At 39.7% G+C, this 25,376-nt stretch overlaps 1 protein-coding gene across 4 annotated transcripts in view; it reads right to left on the bottom strand.

Moving 5' to 3' along the window:
- The window catches only part of FNDC3B (fibronectin type III domain containing 3B), a 369,147-nt gene that overhangs the window by 137,216 nt on the left and 206,555 nt on the right, over positions 1-25,376 (bottom strand). For all 4 annotated transcript variants that reach the window (XM_053573184.1, XM_053573186.1, XM_053573185.1 and 1 more), the window contains 2 exons: positions 3,218-3,461; positions 277-558 (listed from right to left, as the gene is read on the bottom strand). In XM_053573184.1, the coding sequence (XP_053429159.1) occupies positions 277-558; positions 3,218-3,461 (526 nt within the window). The remainder of the gene's footprint in view (positions 1-276; positions 559-3,217; positions 3,462-25,376) is intronic.

The following is a 25,376-nucleotide window of genomic DNA, read 5'->3' as shown; positions in this document are numbered from 1 at the left end:
ACAAAAGAAATGGGCTAATGTGAAAACATTTTCAGATTAAATAGAAAGTTATGTGGCACATGTGACCAAAAAGTAGTATTTCTGCCATGTAGTAATAAAAAATAAATGATGCAATATTCTTTCCACTCTGAGAAACAGGTCAGGGAAGGTATACCCAAACATGCTTAGTAGAAAAACTAACCAACATAAAATAAAGTTCTCATGTATAAAGATGTTTTCTTTAAGATGTCCCTGTCCCAGTAATTCATGCTTTAAGGCAGATGTCTCCAGCGTTACCTTGTAAGTCTGAATCATTCGACTTTGGGCTGCTTCTTGCTCGCCGCTCTGCTTTCTTAACTCCTGGCCCACCACCGCTGCCGCCTCCACCACTGCCACCACTGTGGCCCTTCCCATAGCCATTGTACACTGTTGTGCAACTGCTTTTATAGATGGAAGAGGGAGGACTGTTGAGGCGGTTCTGACGGTCGATCTGGCGGTCTTTGAGTTTTTTGTGCGGAGGCTTGCTATACTGGTCTTCCCGGGTGATGTAGCTTGACATTCCATAGAGTGGTATAATTTCTAAAGTGGGTGATTATGACAAATGCATGCTCAGTCTACATTTCAATAATAAATTATTAAATATGCAAACGATCTGGCCACTGAAAGAATAAGTCTAAAATATAAAAGAAGGCCAAAGTATTACTAAATATAGGATAAAAGTTTTTTTAAGGAAGTATTTTATACGTTACATATTTAAAGTATTCCCATTCATTTCCAACCAATCAAGTTTTTAATCAATCATTAAAATATATACTGTGTGTTCAGAATTTCCTTAATAATGAAGAATACCTGTCAAAATGTTTTTAGTACGTTAAAAAGTAAGAAAAAATAAAGTATTTCCTTTCAAAGTGTACTTTGAATCAAGACACTTAAAAGTATCTTATCCTTGCAGACAGAATAACATTTCTGTCAGAAAGTATATAGTAACCAGAATATAAGTTGTCTGTGGCATCCAAAAGAGTCAACATTAGAACAAAACTTACTAAAATAAGGAAATGAGAAATTTCCATTAAAATAATCAGAGTTCACAGAATTGGGGGAAATGTCCAAGGAGGAAGTGTAGGGGCAAATAAGAGCCAGCTTTGTAATCTGATGCTGCACATCCTCAGTTGCAGTCTCAAACTTCTCTCTTGGAATAGCAGGAGGTGAATCAAAAATAAAACGTCACCTGGCTCCATAAATGGGAGCCTTCAAAATAATCTTATGATCTTAGGGGGAAAATTTATCTTAAATTTTAAATTTTAAATCAGAATAAAATTATATTTGGGCATTAATAAAAATGACAATGTATAACACAGAGGTAAGCCCCTTACATCTTTATAAGAAAAAGGGTCCCTCACATACAGAGAGACCATTAAATTACCACCGAAATCTCAACACTTCTGAGCGTGAAAAGGAAATACTCATAATTTCTTAGACAAGAAATCTCTATAGACAAGAGACCTATACCAGGACTGTTCTAGGCATATCAGAAATGTACGGCCACTCTAAATAATTAATGATTTATGTTTCAATTGTTTAGTGGTAAAGCTCCAAAAGACTTTGAACTCCAGGGTGACTCTAGTACTTTTAAACTTTTTACTTCCTTTCTGTTCATATAGCTAAAGGAAGATCTTTAAAAAATAAATCCTCATAAGAGAAAGATTTTACACTAGAAAATGTGTAAAAACAAATCTACTTAAAGAGTATATGTATAATTAAATAAACTACGTCAAAATATACCAGAGGACAGTAAATGTTCTGAATGTCACAATGCATCTCAGGTAAGATTTAACATATTCACTGTGGGCACTAACATAAAAATCTTTAAACTATGTTAAGAACTTTGTTAGCTCTTATGGTTTAGAAAATTAATGTTTAAATTGCTTTTGGGTATGCACAGTTATAACTAAGGTAAGAATATGTAAATAGCCTTTTATTTATAAGCCAATAGAGACTGGTGAATCTTCTGCCTTGGCTTCCCAAAAGGCTGGGATTACAGGCCTGAGCTATCGCCACCTAACCTACTTTTAAACAATTATAATTAAAGTTTTTCAGCTTTTTCAATAGGAAGACAATAGTGCTGCTGTGAAATCCAAGTACTGATTTCATGTTTTGCTATCATCTCCCAACACCCCGTTATTAAAGTACCTGATTAACATGAATCATGTAAAATTTTTTCAAATCAAATTGTATATCTAAGTTACAACAGGATATTTCACTTAAAAAGCCCATCTCAATTTTTTTGGTTGTTGTTAATAAGAAAAAATTACAATGTGAGATGAACACACAGAGAAATACTTATGCAGGTGTAATTGATAAGAAAAAGTAAGGGGATAACTTGCTAAAAGCTTCTCCAGTGTAACAGGAATTTCTTATACAATTTTTCTCAACCAACATAAATGCTTGAATTCATAGTCAGACTTAAGGGGAAAAACAATCACTTTGCAAAGTTCTAGAGGTTAAAGTCTAATTTTTACCCTCCCTTATCTGGTTTCTTGGTATCCATTTTGATAGAGAAGAGCTTTCGACTAAACCAAAAAGGCCAAAACCTTTAAAAAGATATAATGTCAGTAGCTCTGAGGCTTTTTTCATTTCAAGGTAAGTATTTGAGTAACAGCCAATGAAATTGTGGCTGCACTAATGGCTAGTCTTAAACTAAAAACAGGTTTGGGAGAGCCACATCAACAGCAAGGAGATTTCTGAGTTCTGCCAAGATCGCAATACAGAACATTCAGGAAACCTAAAGTTATTGAGATTTCACAGTCTTCAGACTTTGGAAATGGGCACAGAACACCATTCAATCTTCCCTTCACTGGAGGACCACATGAGTGACAGAAAGACAGCATGTCCAAATACTGCCTCAGGCCCCTCTCACATGAAAACGTGTTGACGGGACAGGGGGACATAGGTAAATCACCACCTCTTTTCTAAAATAAAAAGATTATTTTTCTTAATCTCTGTGGTATGGCAGTAAGGGACAGACTTCAGGAAAATAGAAAGAAGAAAGTCACAACACACAATGTAATTTTTCCAAGATACAGTTAAGGACACAGAAGGCTGGGAATTCCCTATGAGCCCCTCATAGCATGGAGCCTTTTCTACCTTTGCTCATCACAGAAAAGACAAAGGGCTCCTCTCCTCTCTCAAACTATGCAAATGCCACAGCCTGTCTCTGACACAGCAATACCCTACTCACCTTGCTCCCCATATATTGTGGGGGGGAGATGATGCTGAGGAAAAAACTGAGGTGGCATATCTCCAGGTCCAGTAACAGGTGGGTAGTAGGCCGTGTGTGAATTATGAATAAAATGTGGGTGATGAGTCAGGTAGGGGGGTAGATGATGGGTAGGAGACATGGCTGAGGGGTAGCTCGGAGGATAACATTCAGGAGACTGGGGTGTGACCACCACGCGGCGGACTCCAGTGCTGTCTTCAATCACCTAAAGAAAAAAGCAAAAGGAAAGAATGTAGCACCAGGTGTTAGCATTGCAAATATAAGCAGTATTGACAACTTCCCCTTTAATTTTAATTTTCTTTTTCCTCATAGAAGAAAAACTTAATATTATATTCTCATTCTAATTCAAACTGCTAAATGAGCTCTAGAAATAACAACATTTATTAAAATTTATGAAAATAAACTATTCATCGACCACTAATTCTGAGTCCATAAAACCTTTTTTGAGAGACCAATAGCTTGAAAAGATATCTACTTTTGTCAAAATTTTCAGTGGCTTCATCTAAGACAAGGGAATTGAATATGTGCTAGAACTACTTTAGGAACAACTTTGAATATACTGGTACTGATGTTGCTATCAGTTCAGTGGTTTTCTGGAAAGAGGCTTTCTAGGCCACATAGGCAAGTCTTCCAGGGCTGAATTTCCAGATCTGCTTAACAGCATTCTCCATCCTGCTTTGATATGCACACTCCCATCATCACAGGGCTTTAGGAGTGAAAGGGGACACCAAAGGCGGAAACCACAGAAGTGCCCCGACATCATTTAATCTAGGACTGAGATGTGGATGAAAACCCTGAGCACTCCCAAGTCAGGATGGACACCACTGCCCTTGAGCTGTCCTGATAATGGAACAGGTGCTGAGAGGGGAGATACTCTGAAGGGCAGCCTTCTCTGAGAAGGGGCCCATCAACAATCCACCCCCTTGTTCCACTTGTGTTTGAATTCACTGATGGAAGGCAGCCAAACAGTGCAATGCTAATATTCACTGCCTCTGTGGCCAAGAGCATGTCACCTGCTCTAAAAACAAACAATTTTGGTAAGACACAGAAGACAAATAACCAATACAACAGATACCATAACTAAAAGGTAAGATGAAGGGTACAGAGAACAAAAGGAAGAGATAGGAGAATGTCTGAGGCTCCAAGGACCTCAGAGAACTGGCAGGGTGGGGATAGCCCAGTAGTGGCCTCTGGGTTAGAGCCCTACAAAGAAGGAGACACAGAGCAAACTCAGACGCCAGCACCAGGCTGTGATGGAGACAGTCGGTCAGGCACACAAGCTGACAGAAGTTTTGTTCTTTAAAAAAACAAAAACAAAACAGAATATTGAACTTGTATATTGAAATAGATTTCTCATTACACCTGAGGAGGTTGATTATAGGCCAAAATAAAATGACTTAATTGTGGCGGGCAGACTCTCTGAGGAGAGCAGGCCTGAGGGGTCGCCTTCTCAACCTGTGCCACATGGAGCTACTGTTTCGAGGGTGAAGCTTCTCGACACCATGGTGGACACTTTTCTCCAGAAGCTAGTCACCGCCAGGAGGGAGTCAGCAAGGGACTTCTGGACCTCAAGAGGAAGACAAAAACAGTGGAAAACTGGCAAGTGGTTATGTGTGTTCGATCGACCTAATCCCGCCAGCAGCCACAAGTACAAGCAGCAGTGAGACTACAAACAACAAAGGCCTTACCTGTGAACTGTTTCGGTGTTTTTGGACTTGGTACTCAGTTGAACTGCCTTGGGGAGAGCTTGAGCAGGAGTGCGGAGAACTACAGCTATTGTCTAGGGCCCCAGACTGAGCTGCTGAGCCAGACGGAGCTAACAGTATTCAGCTGTGGGCCTCAGGGAGCCATTGTGAGAGAACTGCCCCAGCAAGCTCCACCCTCAGGGTTGCAGAGCAAGGACTGGGCAGGAGTTGGTAACCTAGTGACTGAGCAGCCTACAGGCGGGGACTGACCTGCCTTACAGCCTTAACCCTAAGGGGCAGAGTGAGACCAGTTTTGGCACATTGGAGCCTCAGGCTGTTGCCCTGGGTAGTGGTGTCACAGCTCATAGTAACCTCAAACTCCTGGGCTTAGCTCTGCCCGGACCTTGATAAGAACTGCACCCCAACCCGTGACCGGCGACCTGAGCCCGCTGGGCCTCTGCATGCCCTGACCAGGAACTGCGGGAGCCGCACAACCCTGCATTCTCCCTCCTGTACCCTCCCTGCCTCCACACTGGCCGGCTCGTCTGGCCAGGGACTCTGGTAGCCACATGCCCTCTGGAGCCCTTCCTGCATCTTCACAGAGCCCTTCTCCTGGCCAGAGACTGCTGGAGCCTTGGGCTCTCTGTGCCAAAGTCACTGGGCGCCAGGTACTCCCAGAACCATGCGCACCACCTCCCGCCCTGTTGCTGGATCAGGGTGTGTCACACTCCGGAGCTGCTTCCACAACCAGAACTCCCTGGATGGGGCAGCCCCAAAGGAACTACACAGGGTCACTCCCTACAAAGATCCAGCAACAATACAGTGATCCTGTTGGGGTCTAATCTTGGAGAGACACCTCCCCAACTTTGAGGACGGCCAGAGGCAATGGTGAAAAACAATCATGAGGTGAAATCAACAGAAAAACTCTGGCAATATGAATAATCAGAGTAGATCAACTCCCCCAAGGATCAGTGGGGCAGACACAGCACAAGAACCCATGCACAAATAGCTGAGATGTCAGAAATCGAATTCAGAATATGGATAGCAAATAAGATCAAATTAGAATTCCAAGCACTAACGCAAAAGATATCTCAAGAATTCAATGAATTCAAAGACCAAATGACCAAAGATTTTGACACATTGAGACAAGAAGTTGCAGCAATCAAAAATCTGAGAAACACAGTAGAATCTCTCAGTAACAGAATGGAGCAAGCAGAAGAAAAAATTTCTGATATTGAGGAAAAAGCTTTCGAACGCTCCCAAACTATCAAAGAGGAAGAGAAATGGAGGGCAAAAACAGATCACTTTCTCAGAGAGCTCTGGGATAATTCAAAGAAAACCAATATTCATCTGATAGGGATCCCCGAAAGCAACGAAGTGGCTTCACAAGGCACAGAGTCTCTTCTGCATGAGATTATGAAGGAGAATTTTCCAGACATGCCAAGTGATTCTGAAATTCAGATAGCAGACAGTTTCAGAACTCCAGCAAGACTAAACCCAAATAAGACATCCCACAGACACATCATAATCAATTTCACCTACAAGGACAAGAATATTAGAATAACTGAAGATCTTTCTGCTGAAATCTTTCAAGCTAGAAGATCGACTTTTAATTCCCCAAAACAAAATAAGTTTCAACCCAGGATCCTGTACCCAGCTAAACTGAGTTTCATTTATGACGCAGAAATTGAATACTTCAATGACATTCACATGTTGAAGAAATTTGCCATAACTAAACCAGCTCTCCAGGATATTCTCAGACCTATCCTCCATAAAGACCAGTGTAATCCTCCACCACAAAAGTAAACCCACCCAGAAAATTTTGATCAAATTCCAACTTCCACAGTCGCAAAAAGGATTAAAAATGTCCACTGGACTCTCGAAAGGCTTATCAATATTCTCAATTAATGTGAATGGTTTAAATTGTCCTCTGAAGAGGCACAGGTTGGCTGACTAGATACAAAAACTTAAGCCAGATATCTGCTGCATACAAGAATCACATCTTACATTAAAAGACAAATTTAGACTCAAAGTGAAGGGATGGTCATCTATACTCCACGCAAATGGAAAGCAGAAAAAAGCAGGCGTTGCAATCCTATGCACAGACGTAACAGGCTTTAAACCAACAGAAATAAGGAAGGATGAGGATGTACACTTCATATTTGATAAAGGTAATACTCAATATGATATTTCAATTATTATTTATGCACCAAACCAAAACTCACCTCAATTTATAAGAGAAACTCTAACAGACATGAGCAACTTGATTTCCTCCAGTTCCATATTACCCTGTTTCCCCAAAAATAAGACAGTGTCTTATATTAAGGTTCGCTCCCAAAGATGTGCTAGGTCGTATTTTCAGGGGACGTCTTATCTTTCCTGTAACTAGGTCTTATTTTCGGGGATACAGGGTAGCTGGAGGTTTAAACACCCCTTTAGCAGTGCTGGATAGATCCTCCAAAAAGAAGCTAAGCAAAGAAATTTTAGATTTAAACTTAACCATTCAAAATCTGGACTTAACAGACATCTACGGAACATTTCATCCCAACAAAACTGAATACACGTTCTTCTCATCAGCCCATGGAACATACTCCAAAATCGACCACATCCTAGGCCACAAATCTAACCTCAGCAAATTTTAAAAAATAGAAATTATTCCTTGCATCTTCTCAGACCATCATGGAATAAAAGTTGAACTCAATAACAACAGGAACCTACATACCCATACAAAAACATGGAAGCTAAACAACCTCATGCTGAATGATAGATGGGTTATAGACAAGATTAAGAAGGAAATCACCAAATTTTTGGAACAAAACAACAATCAAGACACAAATTACCAGCACCTCTGGGATTCTGCAAAAGTAGTCCTAACAGGGAAATTTATAGCACTGCAAGCCTTCCTGAAGAAAACAGAGAAGAAGTTAATAACTTAATGGGACATCTCAAGCAACTGGAGAAGGAAGAACACTCCAACCCCAAACCCAGCAGAAGAAAAGAAATAACCAAAATCAGAGCAGAATTAAATGAAATTGAAAACAAAAGAATTATACAACAGATCAATAAATCAAAAAGTTGGTTTTTTGAAAAGATCAATAAAATAGATAAACCTTTGGCCAACCTAACCAGGAAAAAAAGAGTAAAATCTCTAATTTCATCAATCAGAAATGGTAACAATGAAATAACAACAGACCCCTCAGAAATTCAAAAAATCCTTAACAAATACTACAAGAAACTCTACTCTCAGAAATATGAAAATCTGAAAGAAATCAACCAATACCTGGAAGTACGTCACCTACCAAGACTTAGCCAGAATGAAGTGGAAATGTTGGACAGGACTGTATGAAGTTCTGAAATAGCTTCAACTATACAAAATCTCCCTAAAAAGAAAACCCCAGGACCAGAGGGCTTCACGTCAGAATTCTACCAAACCTTTAAAGAAGAACTAGTACCTATATTACTAAACCTCTTCCAAAATATAGAAAAAGAAGGAATATTATCCAACACATTCTACAAAGCAAACATCACCTTGATCCCCAAACCAGGGAAAGGCCAAACAAGAAAAGAAAACTATACACCAATATCACTAATGAATATTGATGCTAAAATACTCAATAAGATCCTAACAAACAGAATCCAACAACACATCAAAAAAATTATACACCACAACCAAGTGGGATTTATCCCAGGGTCTCAAGGCTCGTTCAATATACATAAATCTATAAATATAATTCAACACATAAACAAACTAAAAAATAAGAACCATATGATTCTCTCAATTGATGCAGAAAAAGCTTTTGATAATACCCAGCATCCTTTATGATCAGAACACTTAAGAAAATTGGTATAGAAGGGACATTTCTTAAACTAATAGAGGCCATCTAAAGCAAACCCACAACCAATATCGTATTGAATGGAGTTAAATTGAAATCATCTCCACTTACATCAGGAACAGGCAAGGTTGCCCATTGTCTCCATTGCTCCTAAACATTCTAATGGAAGTTTTAGCCATTGCAGTCAGGGAAGAAAAGGCAATCAAGGGTATACACATAGGGTCAGAAGAGATCAAACTTTCACTCTTCACAGATGATATGACTGTATATATGGAAAACACTAGGGATTCTACTATAAAACTTTTAGAATTGATCAAGGAATACAGCAAATGTCTCAGGCTACAAAATCAACACCCATAAATCTGTACCTTTATATATACCAACAATAACCAAGCTGAAAAAACGGTCAAGGACTCTATTCCTTTCACAGAAGCACCAAAGAAGATGAAATATTTGGGAGTATACCTAACAAAGGACGTGAAAGATCTCTACAGAGAGAACTATGAAACTTTAAGAAAAGTAATAGCTAAAGATGTTAACAAATGGAAAAGCATACCATGCTCATGGCTGGGAAAAATCGACATTGTGAAAATGTCTATACTACCCAAAGCAATATATAATTTTAATGCAATTCCTATTAAAGCTCCATTGTCATATTTTAAAGATCTTGAAAAAAATAATACTTTGTTTTATATGGAACCAGAAAATACCTCGAATACCGAAAACATTACTCAGCAATAAAAACACAGCAGGAGGAATCATGCTATCAGACCTGAGACTGTACTATAAATCGATAGTGATCAAAACAGCATGGTATTGGCACAAAAACAGAGAGTAGATGTCTGGAACAGGATAGAGAACCAAGAGATGAATCCAGCTACTTACCGTTATTTGATCTTTGACAAGCCAATTAAAAACATTCGGTGGGAAAAATATTCCCTATTTAACAAATGGTGCTGGGTGAACTGGCTGGTAACCTGTAGAAGACTGAAACTGGACCCACACCTTTCACCATTAGCTAAGATAGACTCTCACTGGATAAAAGATTTAAACTTAAGACATGAAACTATAAAAATACTTGAAGAGGGCGGTGCCTGTGGCTCAAGCAGTAGGGCGCCAGTCCCATATGCTGGAGGTGGCGGGTTCAAACCCAGCCCCGGCCAAAAAAATAAATAAATAGAGGCGGAGCAAGATGGCAGCCGAGTAACAGCTTCCTTGCATCTGGGCACCGTGAGTCTGGGGATATAGGACTCCAGGCATCTCTGGCTGGTGGGAACTGCCTATCATCACTCCTATGAGGATACAGGGAGTCAGCGAGAGACTTCTGGACCCCAAGAGGAGGACTAAAACAGTGGAAAACCGGCAAGTGGTCGTGTGTGTTCAATCCATTTAAACCCGCCCACAACTTCCACAGGCACAAGAACTTAAAGAGCAAGAGGAAGTGAAAGGAAAATTAGGGCAAGGAAACAGATAAAAGAAATCACTCATGAGGAAGAATCAGCAGAAAACTCCAGGCAACATGAAGAACCAGTCCAGAACAACCCCGCCAAGAGACCATGAGGTAGCTACTGCAGATGATTCCACCAGTATAGAAATGTTAGGAATGACAGAAAGGGAATTTAGAATACACATGTTGAAAACAATGAAAGAAATGATGGAAACAATGAAGGAAATTGCTAATAAAGTGGAAAATAACCAAAAGGAAATCCAAAAACAGAATCAAATAAGAGATGAACGATATGAAGAATATAAAAAGGATATAGCAGACCTGAAGGAACTGAAACAGTCAATTATGCAATGGAAAGTATCAGCAACAGGTTAGACCATGCAGAAGAAAGAATTTCAGAGGTAGAAGACAAAGTTCTTGAGATAACTCAGACAGTAAAAGAGGCAGAAAAGAAGAGAGAGAAAGCAGAATGTTCACTGTCAGAATTATGGGACTTTATGAAGCATTCCAACATACGAGTTATAGGAATTCCAGAAGGGGAAGAAGAATGCCCCAGAGGAATGGAAGCCATACTAGAGAATATTATAAAAGAAAATTTCCCAAACATCACCAAAGATTCTGACACACTGCTTTCAGAGGGATATCGGACCCCGGATCGCCTCAACTCTAACCGAGCTTCTCCAAGACACATTGTGATGAACCTGTCCAAAGTCAAGACAAAAGAAAAGATTCTGCAAGCTGCCAGGAGTAAGCGCCGGTTGACCTACAGAGGCAAGTCCATCAGAGTTACCGCAGACTTCTCTAATGAAACTTTCCAAGCAAGAAGACAATGGTCATCTACCTTTAATCTACTTAAACAGAACAATTTTCAGCCCAGAATTCTGTACCCTGCTAAGCTAAGCTTCAAAATTGACGGAGAAATCAAATCATTTACGGATATACAAACATTGAGGAAATTCGCCACAACAAGACCAGCTCTACAGGAAATACTTCAACCTGTTCTGCACACTGACCACCACAATGGATCAGCAGCAAAGTAAGAACTCAGAAATCAAAGGACAGAACCTAACCTCCACACTGATGCAAAAGATAAAACTAAGCAATGGACTCTCACCAAATAAGACGAATAGAATACTACCACACTTATCAATTATCTCAATAAATGTTAATGGCTTGAATTCCCCACTGAAGAGACATAGATTGGCTGACTGGATTAAAAAACACAAGCCATCCATTTGCTGTCTGCAAGAAACACACCTGGCTTCAAAAGACAAATTAAAGCTCCGAGTCAAGGGTTGGAAGACAATTTTTCAGGCAAATGGAATTCAGAAGAAAAGAGGAGTTGCAATTTTATTTTCAGATACATGTGGATTTAAAGCAACTAAAGTCAAAAAAGACAAAGATGGTCACTTTATATTGGTCAAGGGAAAACTACAACAAGAAGACATTTCAATTCTAAATATTTATGCACCCAATTTAAATGCTCCCAGATTCTTAAAGCAGACCTTACTCAGTCTGAGCAATATGATATCTGATAATACCATCATAACAGGGGACTTTAACACACCTCTTACAGAGCTGGACAGATCCTCTAAACAGAAATTAAACAAAAAAATAAATAAATAAATAAAATACTTGAAGAAAGTGAAGGAATCGGCCTGGGTGAATATTTTATGAGGAGGACTCCCCAGGCAATTGAAGCAGTATCAAAAATACATTACTGGGACCTGATCCAACTAAAAAGCTTCTGCACAGCCAAGAACATAGTAAGTAAAAGCAAGCAGACAGCCCTCAGAATGGGAGAAAATATTTGCAGGTTATACCTCCGATAAAGGTCTAATAACCAGAATCCACAGAGAACTCAAACGTATTAGCAAGAAAAGAACACGTGATCCCATCTCAGAGTGGGCAAGGAACTTGAAGAGAAACTTGTCTAAAGAAGACAGACACATGATCTATAAACACATGAAAAAAAGCTCATCATCCTTAATCATCAGAGAAATGCAAATCAAAACTGCTTTGAGATATCAGCTAACCCCAGTAAGAGTAGCCCACATAACAAAATCCCAAAACCAGAGATGTTGGTGTGCGGAGAAAAGGGCACACTTCTACACTGCTGGTGGGAATGCACACTAATACGTTCCTTTTGGAAGGATGTTTGGAGAATACTTAGAGACCTAAAAATAGACCTGCCATTGGATCCTATAATTACTTTACTAGGTTTATACCCAGAAGACCAAAAATCACAATATAACAAAGACATCTGTACCAGACTGTTTATTGCAGCCCAATTCATAATTGCTAAGTCATGGAAGAAGCCCAAGTGCCCATTGACCCACGAATGGACTAGCAAATTGTGGTACATGTATACCATGGAATATTATGCAGCCTTAAAGAAAGATGGAGACTTTACCTCTTTCATGTCTACATGGATGGAGCTGGAACGTATTCTTCTTAGCAAAGTATCTCAGGAATGGAAGAAAAAGTATCCAATGTACTCAGCCCTACTATGAAGCTAAATTATAGCTTTCACATGAAGGCTATAACCCAACTGTAGCACAAGACTATGAGGAAAGGGCCAAGGAAGGGGAAGGTGGGGGGAGGTTAGGGTGGTGGGAGGGTAATAGGTGGGGCCACACCTACGGTGCATCTTAGAATGGGTACAGGTGAAACTTATTATAGGCAGAATACAAATGTCTACATACAATAACTAAGAAAATGCCATGAAGGCTACATTGAACAGTTTGATGAGAATATTTCAGATTGTGCATGAAACCAGCACATTGTACCCCTTGATTGCACTAATGTACACAGCTTGATTTAACAATAAAAAAAGAAAAGAAAATGACTTAATTGTGTATAAAACATTCTAACAACAAAAAAATTAGACTTAGCTTCATTTTTTTAAATACTGCTTGAGCCAAATTGGCAAGTCTATCAATGCTTACGCTACATTTTAGTGTACAAGATAAGTTTGGTTTTAATTAGCATCCATTAATCTTTATATTAAGAAAACAAGATCAGGAGTGGCAGCTTGCACCTGTAATTCTAGTACTTTGGGAAGCAAGGTGGGAGATCACTTGAGGCCAGGAGTTTGAGACCAGCCTTCCAAATAGCTAGGACTACAGGTGCCCACCACAATGCCTGCCTAGTTTTTCTTTATTTTTTTAGTAGAGATGGGGTCTTTGCTCTTGCTCAGGCTGGTCTCCAACTCCAGAGCTCAAGGGATCCATCCTTCCCAATCTCCCACAGTGCTACAATTACAGTGAATAACATAAAGTGCAACATATTTTAATTATCAAATTTGGTTTTGATCTATTCTAAGGTAGTTATGCCTATGTTCCTGCAAAGAATAAGAAAGTCTAGGGAACAATAATAATAATGCACAAAATAATAAGCAACTTAGAAAATTGTGGCAATAACATTCTTTAATAAAAATGGCACATAAATATATCACTGTAGTGAAAGAATTTAGGCATTGGAATAAGTTTAGTCCAAAAAATCCTGAGGCAATAAAATATCTCTTCAGCCTTCATCAATGACTATGGAAAAGGCAGTCATTTCTTGCAGGGTTGGGGATGAAACTGTGATGGTGACAATGTTCAAAAACAGACAAATCATCTGTTCTCAATTCACTTATTATCTCCTGGCAAATACCATGTACCAAGTGCTGGATACTCAAAGATGAGAGAAAATAGGTGCTAAAAAGTAAAACTCATATACACGATCTAAGGATATTAAAAAGAGAGGAGTAGACTAAGTCCTAGTAGGCGCTGCTACAGGCTTCAGAGGAAAGTATTGTGATTTCAGAAGCCAGAACAAAGTATTTTTCATGTAGGTTTTTCCAGTTCTATGACTTAATAGAACTGTTATTCATATGTCTTCTCCAGAGAAACGCCGAAACTTGGAAAAGATGGCTGTGCTAGAGAGATGTTTCAGACTGCCACCTTGTATGGGCTGAATTGTGTCCCCAAATGTGTATGATGGCGTATGAGTGGGTCCCTGATACAATATGACCACTATTTATCTAAGAAGAGATTAGGAAACATACAGAGGGAAAACTGTGTGAAGACATCAGAGGAAGATGGCCATCTATAAGTCAAGGAGAGAGGCCTTAGAACAGTGGTTCTCAACCTTCCTAATGCTGCAACTCTTTAATACAGTTCCTCCTGTTGTGGTGACCCCCAACCATAAAATTATTTTCATTGCTACTTCATAACTGTAATTTTGCTACTGTAATGAAAATATACAGTAATGTAAATATCTGATATGCAGGATGTATTTTTATTGTTACAAATTGAACATAATTAAAGCATAGTGATTAACCACAAAAACAATATGTAATTATATATTGTGAAATATTTATTTCTAATTACAAATAAATGAAATTTTTTCTTGAAGCATGGTGTAGCATGGGTAACAGTCTTAATGTAACAATAGTAAACTACATTGCTACATTTTGCAACAGTATGCATAAAAAATAACGTCAGTGCGAAGGTTGAAATTGCATCTTTCTAGGGGGTAGTGCCTGTGGCTCAAAGGAGTAGGACGCCAGCCCCATATGCTGGAGGTGGTGGGTTCAAATCCAGCCCTGGCCAAAAACTGCAAAAAAAAAAAAAAAAAAATAGAAAAAGAAAAAAGAAAGAAATTGCATCTTTCTCACCAGATCAGAAATTCTTGGGGCAGTCTTTGCAAGAGCACAACAAAGATCATTTTCCACAAGTTTACTTCTGTATTTAGACTTGATAACAACCAACAAGCTGGAAAACCCTGTTTGACAATCTCAGACAGAACAGGATATGACTGAAAACACCTGATCCAGAATTTTGTAACTGGCATTGTAAAGAAATAGTTCTCGCTGCATCACTGTTAATAACGTCAACGAACTCCTCTTGTGCTGTCTCAGGAACATCTTCAACTTTGTGAATGAGCTTCTGGCAAGTGCAAATGGGGTGTCACAGGTAGATTTGGAAAGTACTATGAAATTTTGTCGGCAAGCACGTGCAAGTGTTCTTTCACAGAAATTATCATCGTAATCCTTTAGTCTGGTTCAATGTCATGTTCCTCAAAAAAAAAAAGCAGATAAGGTAAGCAACATGTAAATTTTATTTTCATCCAACTTTTTTTGCCAAAGCTGAAGTTTCATTTGGAATGATCGGATCTTTTCAGACAAATCGAGGCATGTTGCATTGGGTCCTTGCAGTGATAAATTTAACTCATTCAAGATGGCAAAGATGTCAACCAAGTAGCTATTTTCTGCAGGTCACTTTTATCGCTGAAAAGTACTTCAAAGTGCAGTCTTGCTTTCTGATTAAAAAACATTTTGAGTTCATCACGAAGCTCAAAAACACATTTTAAAACTTTTCCTCTCAACAACCATCTCACTTCAGTGTGAAATAGCACAGCATTGTTCAGTGCATCCGACTCATTGCACAGTTGCAAAAACAGTCGACTGGTTAAAGTGCTCGCCTTTATAAAATTGACAGAACTTATGATGCTTTTCATTACTTCTTGTATCTCTTGTAGCAACGTCTTTGTTGCTAATATTTGCCGATGAATCATACAGTGAGTTCCGATGACTTTTGGTGACTCATTCAGTACCAAACGTTGAAATCCAGATGGACATCCTAGCATAGCTGGAGCACCATCTGTGCAAACACCTCAAACCTTTTCCCAAGAGATCTTATGTCAGTGGTTCTCAACCTTCCTAATGCCACGGCCCTTTAATATAGTTCCTGTGGGTTGCAACCCACAGGGTGAGAATCACTGTCTTATGCTCTTTCGGAAATGAACCAACTGTGTCAAATACATTGAGTTCAGTAGTTGTCATTTCAAGATTTGCAAAAAAGAAACTCATCTTTAAAGTCACCATCTTTAATACACCTCATGTAAACCGGTAACTGTGAACAGTTTGCAATGTCTATAGATTCATCAAGCTAGATACTAAATATTGGAAATGGAGCAGATTTAATTTCCTGGATTACCTGATCAAGAATATCAGCAGACATGTCATCTATTCTGCAGACAGTGTCATTAGATAAGGAAATTGCACTCAAATTTCATAACGAATTCATCTCTGATCATAACTTGAACAATGTCTTTGGCCGCTGGCAACAGTAAATCCTCAGGAATGGTCTGAGGTTTCACCTCTGGCAATTCTGAGTGCCACCAAATATGAAGCTTCAAGGGCTGCTATGTTTTGTTTGTGGTACTTGCCACCAGTGCCAAGTCTGGCTTTCTTGAGTCCATCAGCTTTGCTTCTAAAATAGTTAGTATCCCCGCAAAGCTCGGATGCTTGCTATCAATATGGTGTTTTAGTTTGTTCAGTTTCTTAGATTCAGCTGATAGAACTTCACAACAAATAACACATTACGGTTTCTCAATTCCTACTGTAATTACTGAGGTAAAACCATACTGTAAAAAATCCTCACTATATTTTCTTTTCTTAACGTTCTTCTCTACACGATCCATTGTCATGGGATGGTTTGCTAATGAAAATAATATATGACAATAGCTTTAATAATACAAAAGATGACACATGGCATAGTTCAGTCAATACAGTTCATTGAAGTTTTCTATGATTTACCATTCTGTGTTGTTTTTTTACATACCTGTTACTATCACAAGGGGGCAGTATTCACATCAACAACAGCTGAATATACAAAGACCAATCAGCATCCAGATTAAGTTCCCATGGTACAGATGTATATATATTTTATTTTATTTTTGCAGTAGTTGATGATTTTACAGTACATGATTTTACATCTACCCAGTAACTATAATTCATGAAGTGTCATTTTACCTCCAATACTGCTGCTTCCTACACAGCTGCTTTTAACAGAGTAGCTGCTTTCAACACAGCAGATGCTCTCTACAGGTGTGACTGGTCCACTTAAGTACAGTATGGTGCCAACCCTGTCACATAAACCTGTATTTGTACAGGGTGTATGTGATGAGGTTGGCACGATGATGTCATCATGCCGGGCACTGTATGTGGGCGTATCTGCATGTGGGCGGACCCCACCTAGAGATGGATAGTGGAGGGGTGTCTTAGTTCCTAAGACCATCAGAAATATGTGTTTTCCGATGGTCTTAGGTGACCTCTGTGAAAGGGTTGTTCGACCCTCAAAGAGGTTGCAACCCACAGGTTGAGAACCACTGCCTTAGAAGAAGCCAGCCAACCCCACTGATACCTTGATCTTGAACCTCTAGCCTCCAGAACTTTGAAAAGATAAACTTCTATTGTTTAAACTACCCAGTCCTGCATACTTTGTTATGGCAGTACCAGCAAACTAATAAGCCCAACTTAACAGTCTCAGAGCATGAAAACCAAATTCAATTTTCTTCTACCTTATGTTCTACAAGCCTGCTTTCAAACACACACACACACACACAAACAAACACACTCTGTAGAAAAGTGATCTGTGATCTTCTGTGATCACTCAGACATCTTCCTCGGGCTAACGATGGAAGCCTGATGGCAACAGCAGTTAGCTCGGTTCCTTACTGTGTCTTTTTATCCAGTTCAGCACATATTTATTGAAATCTTCCATGTACCTAACATTCTTGCTATCCTGTGACCTAGAAGCAAGGACAAGAGGCTGGAGGACAAGGCATAGAGTGTCACACAGGGTGAGTTTGTCTGTCTCACATAAGTATGACCAAGAAAACCACCAAAACAAAATGAAATGACCTGGAGACTATAGGAAGAAGGAGTGTTCACCAGGAAGAAGGTGGCACAGACAGGCCTGTGGCTGTCAGCTGCTTGACATGAGTTATCTCATTTGACTTCTCTAACCTCTTGAGAACCAGATATAAGCATCTCTGCTATACTTGGAGAAAACCAAGGCATAGCATGATTAAAATTACAACTAATTAAGTGGCAGAATCAAGATTTTCATACCAGTCAGTATACCAAAAGTTTTCATTATGTAAAGAATTATACAGAAGCTACATGCTGAGAATCTGTAAATAGCCCCCACTGTTGAGCATTAGGGACCTGAGTTACTAAGAGATGTGGAAAGAATTCAAGACACCACCGACCGTTACTGAGCCACTGAGTACCTGCTGCTATGCCTTCCAAGGGCAAGAGGCTCCTGCAATAGCACCTGGTACACAACAATGGCAAAGCCCCGCACACCAGTTACCCAGCTAGCCCTCAGCAAGTCCTCCCCACAGTCTTGTGAGACATATCTGGTCACAGTTACCCCACTTTAGAAAGAAGAGGAAGGGAGCTCAGGAAAGTCAAGCTAATCACCCAGGACATGAAGCTAGAGCAGGGGTGTCAATTTTGGGTTCAAGAACTAAAATGGATCTCTTAAATGTACTTATTGTCTTGAGTGCTTTTTCTCTTACCTAAGAGAGCAAGAAGGTAGTTCCCTTTACTGAACTGAAATGCTCCAAAAGAATTTTGATAAATTCCTCAGTGACTGAAACTCTTCCCTTTCTACTCCTACTGGGCTACAAACCACAAGAATCACACAAGAAGCTTAAAAGGAAGAAAGCAAAAGAAAAATGAAGACAGAGACAATCCAAGAGGCGGCAGCTCGGTCCCTGCACGTGGGCCCACGTTAACACACACCTGTGTGTAGCGAGTTGTAACTGGCAGCCGGCAGCACGGAACACCAGTGAGCTGCCTGGACACAGAGAACTGGGGCCCAGCAAGCCTGTGAAACCAGCTCTAGCTGAACTTCTAACTGCTGCAAACATGTCTGAAGTGGACTCCTAGGCTGTTCCAAAAGCTAAGAAGTCTTAGGTAAAACTGAGCAGGCGAGCAGTGAGCAAAGAGAAGAAAACGCCCAGTCAATGCAAAACAGCTGTGGGGGACACTCAGCCTAGAGTCCTCCCGCCAGATAACAGTGCTCACAGCCACAGCAGGCGCAGGGCCATCTTCCATCCAGCCACAAGCCCCCAACTGCCACTGGCATGCAGAAGCCTCTCAGTAAGTGTTGGTTAAATGAACAAACGAATTAAAAAGCCCTCCCAACCCCAAAAGAATAACGTTTATCTGCTTAGATATGACATCAGCCGAGGATATAAATACATTCATTATCAAAATGTTTCTCCACAACTCTGGTAAACAGCTGACATCCTAGTCTAAAGTTTCAGATCATCTACACCAGCAGTTCTCAACCTATGGGTCATGACCCCTTTTTAACCATGAAAATACATTGTGACATTAGGAAGGTTGAGAACCACTGATCCAGTTAATTTTTGCCATTCCTGACCCTCTTGTTTTAAATACCATAGTTCAGATTATACATCTTCAATGTATTTAATCCTAAGTGAAGCTGAGCGACTCTATTCATTACCAAGCAGGAAAGCACTCTCTGTCCCCGCACGTGTGTTCTGCACATAAACAGCACACAAGAGCAAAGCAGGCTGTTCTCCACGCAGGATCGAGGCAGGAAGCTGGGCCTCCCTAGCAAATGGAGGCTGCTGCAGCAGATGGACTATGGTCACCATCCCCCCAGTACCAAAAGAAGAAAATAAAAATTAGAAGAAGTTCAAGAAGTAACAAAAGAGTAATAGAAGCAAGTGGTCAAACTTTTTATTTTTATAAATGAAGTTTAAATTACTTGATTTAAAAATGGTGCCAGATCCTATAAGTATGTACAGCTATTATATACCCATAATAATTTTAAAAATTTTATAAGTGGTGGCAGAATTGAAAATATTACCCTGATCTCCTGATTTACTTCTAAGTCTTTTCAAATTTAATGATTAAAACTGTGCTTGAAAACACCAAACATTATTTTTAACCTCATTTCTCGTTACATGTATAAATAGTTAATGCTAATGAAATAATATTTGATCCTTGCAATGCTTCGTTACCATTCACACCATGAGAACCAACTACTTGTGCCATAGAAGATGGTTAGTTTTGTATCCAAATGGGAAAATAAATGACTGGTAATATTTCTGGGTTTCTAAATGCCCTTTACATAGTAACAAAGGTTTATCCTACAGAGTAGTTAGAGCTAGGTAATAGATATCCACTCCTAAATCAAGAAAACAGGGTTCTTTGGAAATTACACTTGCTCTTCTCAAACAGCTCTTGACTGTAGTTAAGTCCAAGGACCCAATTTCATCTGCTTTATGATGCATCTAACCTAAGGTTTTAGGTAATAATTTGATTAATGAAAACAGAAAGTCTCCAAACTTCTTACATGCACACTCATTTATATCTAAACATCTTAAATTTAACATTGGTACTTAATTTTCAACCCACATCCCAACTCCAGGTAACAGGTAGGACAGAGACTGAGGGGAGAATGATTAGATCCAAACATCGTAAGGAAGCCAGAGCTGCGGGGCAGGAGGATCACAGCAGAGGCGCCGACACAGCACCTGTCTCTGTGCTTCAGGACCGTATCTCACAGAAAGTCTTATTCCAAGGTGATCAGCATAAGGAGATAGCCCTATAAATGGCAACCCTACTGTTGGTGTTATGCATACGAACACTTTTATGAACTCAGAAAAAAGGTAAGTTTCTACTTACACATACATAAGTCTTTACTCTGGCAAAAGGAGCACAACTGGGCCATATATGAATGAAGTCAACTTTTATTACCTTACAAATAACACGTGGTCTTAGTAGGAACCACTTTCTTTCTAGTCATCTATGAGCACTGAGGGCTGGGGAGGAAGGAGGGGGAAGACAAATGCTTTCTCTGAGCTGTCTGTGCTCCAATCACTGCAGTGCATGATGTAATGCTGCAGCTGGCGGACAATGCAATCACATCTAAGGTAAGGAGGGGGTCCAGCAAGGTGAAGACACACATCATAAGAACTGCAACCCCAGCATGGTAAGGTCCCACCTCAGGGTGGACCCCAGTTAGCTGTCCATGGCCCATCTTGCCACATCCCAGCTGTACTGCTAGAGGACCCCCCACCTTCCCCATCAGAGGGCTGAGCTTCTCAGGACACCACAGAGAGCCAAGAGGCCTCTTTTCAAAGGAGGGGCCATGAGAAAGACAGGACCAGGTGCTGATGCTAAAGGTCAAATACCAAATTGATTAATGTGATTAACAACCAAAGGTGACAATAACAACTCCTACAATTTATACATCTCTTAATAGTTTACAAATGTTTAGCACAAAACTTGACTCATTATAATAACTCAGAAGACTTCTAGGTGACAGGTAAAGCACAGACTAAGGGGTGATGGTCACATCCAGATGACACACCCCAGTTAACATAACAACTGCAATCTAACATACATCCTGAATTCTAGGTGGGGAGTTCTCAGGTATAATTAAATAACAGACCCTTAGGTCAGCTAGGTAGTGACAAGACCCATGCCCACATGCTCTGACAAGAAACACTGTGCACTTCTGCCACTGTTTATGGCATAGCACCAACCTAAACTCCAAAAGACCCAAATTGAAGATCAAAATTCAAACCTGATCCTTCCCCAAAACACAGGGCACATGACAGCACTGGACAAGTGCGGAACATTATGTCCAAAGGTTTTCATAGATAATAAATGAACTAAATAATTGTTTCAGATTAAATGGAAATGCTGTTTGAAGGCACAGAGCGTGTTGGTGGTTTCATGTGGGCTGCTTCTGTGCATGAGCAAAGTGCGTTAAGTGGCAGGGGTCTGCAGCACCTGGCCTCAAGTCAGCGCTGGAGAGACGGTGCTTATGTCTTCTCAGGCCAACTTCTTAAGCACACTCAGCACCACAAAAATATCAGCAGAGTGTTCTAGTGATGCCAATACACAGAACAGAGCTTATAGCTTCCCAATAGGCAACCAGCATTTTCTTCAACATAAAATAACTTCTTACATTTACACAGAAAACGTTATCATTCAAGACATTTATCACTCACTCCTGTATGAGAGCCAGGATAACCTCCCAGGGAAGAACACAGCTATGCCTTCAATAAACAGAGGCAAAGACTGAGGTTAGTATATTTGTTCTTGGTTATTCCACTAACACCTATACACATCTGGATCCTCTTAATATCATGCTCTTTCTACTACTGTACTACCCCACTCAAATTATAAGGCATCAAGAAATCAAGAAATGAGAGTGTGCCATTCGCAGTAACAGAGACAGCCATGGTCCCAAGTTTCAAATATACCATTACTACTCAATAAAGGGGCCACTACGCTAGATTCATGGGCCTAACCCAGGTCTTATGGACTCTCAGGCCCCAGGACAAAATAGAATTCAGGGGACCACGAACTCAGACACCATTACATTTTCACCACCTTCTAACTGAAATTGTTTTCCCTCCAATTATGACTATAGGCAGCTAACCAAAGTTGTATTAACAATACCTTTGACTTCGTTACTAATAAAACGTGATATTTCCACACTACATTACAGTGTCATAGAAATACTAAGATTTATGATCACCACCAACTGAGAATCACTATCATTATCAGACATGCTGCTAGAAGCTATTTAATGTGCCAGTACAACAGCACAAAAGTTACTGTGTCGCTTTTAAAAAAATGTTTTACAGTTGTCTTTCAAAATAATTGCTCTCCTTTGTATCTTACGAATTTTGTATTTTACTTCCAAAAAAGTTTCCCCAATCTGCCAGTGGATTCCTTGGCAGGAGAAAGAATTACACATCCATTCTGACAGAAGTCAGGTAATACCTTATTACAGATCAAAAGGACCATATTAGGAGTCTAAGTCCCTGCATCTTTCAAAAAACATAAGAAATATAAAATTCATCTGACTTTTATGAAGTTTTGTCACCCAATAGGTCAGGAAAAGGTTTTAAACAGTTATTACACATAACAAATATGGGTTACTAATTTAGAAAGATAGATGATAATTATGTAATAAAATCAAATTCAGTGTAATGGGCATGACTTAACAATAATAATTCAGAAGTCATTCCTGGATATGTCTCGATACCATCATGAAAACCAACTCTTGTTTTTGTCTATAAGTGAAGAATAGCGTCCTAGTCAGTGCAATGCTAAGCACCAGTCAGTGTGCCACTGCTTTGCTAACGACTGCTTTTGGAGACTTATTTATATTCTCACTTGAACATCTTTTTAAGTAAGCTTATGAGCACCAAAGGATAATCACTTAATTTTAGATTAGAAAAGAACCTCAGAGACCCTCAAACACTTTCCTTTTCCCTGTTCCCTTCACAATATAAAAATAGCTCCAACAAGCCAAACTCTAAATGCCTATCATATGCTGGGCACCTTCCAAGAGGATGGAGATCCACTGATGCAAGGGCACCCCAAGGCCCTGCCCCGTGTGGAAGAAACGCCAAAAGAAGACAGACAATAAACATTAAGAAACGAGCAAGTGGTACACTCAAATAAATAGGCCACAGAACTTGAATGTGGAGCCCACCCACTGATCACGTGCCCTATGATGTCGCAGTGCCAGGGTCAGAGACTAAGGAAAGAAATCAAAGAGAAAGCGCAGAGTGGGGAAAGGCTCAGGAAGAGGAAACCTGCACAGCACTTTGTGGGAAGGGACATCTTGGTATAGTGCTTTAATTTAGCATTGCCAACCCTATCTGTAACCACTCTTCTGACAAAATAAGCCATAAAAAGAAAAATAAAATTGCTGCAAATCCACTGATAAGGGAAACTAAACAATACCTAAGGACCATGGTCTTTTCCACACAACTCCTCCCACCTCACATACATACTCTGTATGTACATACATACTCTTCCACTCTCCTCCCACCTCACATACATACATTGCTAAACCCTTTCCTAACTTCCTATAGAAAACTCAATTCCTCCAAAGGCTTGTAATCTTCAAAAAGAATCCAGCTTTCTTTGCCAAGTGGGTCTGAGTCTCAGCATGACAGGGCGATACCTGGAGCTCTGTGTGTTCAGCACCGTCACAATGTGTCACAATGACATAGAGGTGAGACAAAGCAGCTGCTTCATCCCAGGTTGTAATCACCAAAGGGAGCAGCTGAGGCCGATGTCTATAGCTCCACTGCCTTGGCTCTGCAGAACAGGGAGAAGTACTCCACAGCTTTCACCAAACAGACCCCATTATTTCTCCACAGAGGCTTATGCTTTCTGGCCAACTTTTCAAATAGTCCCCATTGAAGAACGGCCAACCAAACCAAATTTAAATGCTCTTTTCAGTATATTTCATGTCTGTCCTTAGCCAAGAGAAATGGAATATATATAACTTCAACAGGTACTGACCCTTTAACTAATTCCTAAAACAATGGAGTGAGGCAAGGTGGGAACTGAAGGACGACTCTCCAGGTAACAAAAATACTTTGACTATTGTCCAAAGTTTGGGGATCACAACAGTTAATGTGGAAAAACAGTGGTAAATCAAATGACAGAACATTAACTTCTTTTCATGTGCTTTCTTAATCTTTGGGTCAATATGAAGTTTTTCCTACAATATTTATAAAATATATCATGGATTACTAAGGAAGCATGGAAAATAAAAATTTCTTAGACACCTACTTAAGATATTTTTATATATTAATATAATATTTATAAATGATTTTATATCATTTAGAAAGTTAATAGTGAAGTTATAAAAAATGAAGGAAGAGGAATATAATATAATTATAACCCAGTATATAATGGGAAGAAAAACTTGCTTCATACCATGTGATTTCAGTAGGTATTTAGGAACACAAGCCCTGTCAAACATTCATTGCAACAGTTGTTAACACAGTCTTTTTTGTTATAATGGCTACCACTTATCAAATGCCCATACCTCACATAACATTTTTAATTCTTCCCTCTGTCATATCGCATAGGCAGTCCCACATGTGGTAACAGAATTCATAAAAGTTATTACACACAGAAAGCAGCCAAAGTGGGATCTGAAGGCTTCCAGGTAATGTGCATGTTCTCCCCAACTACACCACCTGCTGTCCCTCAGCTGCAACTCAACTTCCACTAGCAGATGCAGGATGGAGGTGAGGACCCGGTGCTAAGCATCCTCTCCACAGACAGACTCTCCTCGCTTTTATTTTCTGTGTGCCTGCACAGCTGTCTATTACACTCCAGGGATTTGTCTTACTATGAGATTATCTGCTCATTACCAACATCTCTATTTTGTCAGATTTATTTTACCAACTTTACTAATTTGTCTTCAAAGGATTTTCAGCTATTTATTATACAACAAATCTGCTATAATCAAGAATTTCTCCATCCACTCAGTTTAGTGTTACTAATGCAA

The sequence above is a fragment of the Nycticebus coucang genome, chromosome 20 (assembly GCF_027406575.1).
Source record: "Nycticebus coucang isolate mNycCou1 chromosome 20, mNycCou1.pri, whole genome shotgun sequence".
In the NCBI taxonomy this organism is placed as follows: Eukaryota; Metazoa; Chordata; class Mammalia; order Primates; family Lorisidae; genus Nycticebus; species Nycticebus coucang.
This window is presented reverse-complemented; position numbering and strand designations above follow the sequence as displayed.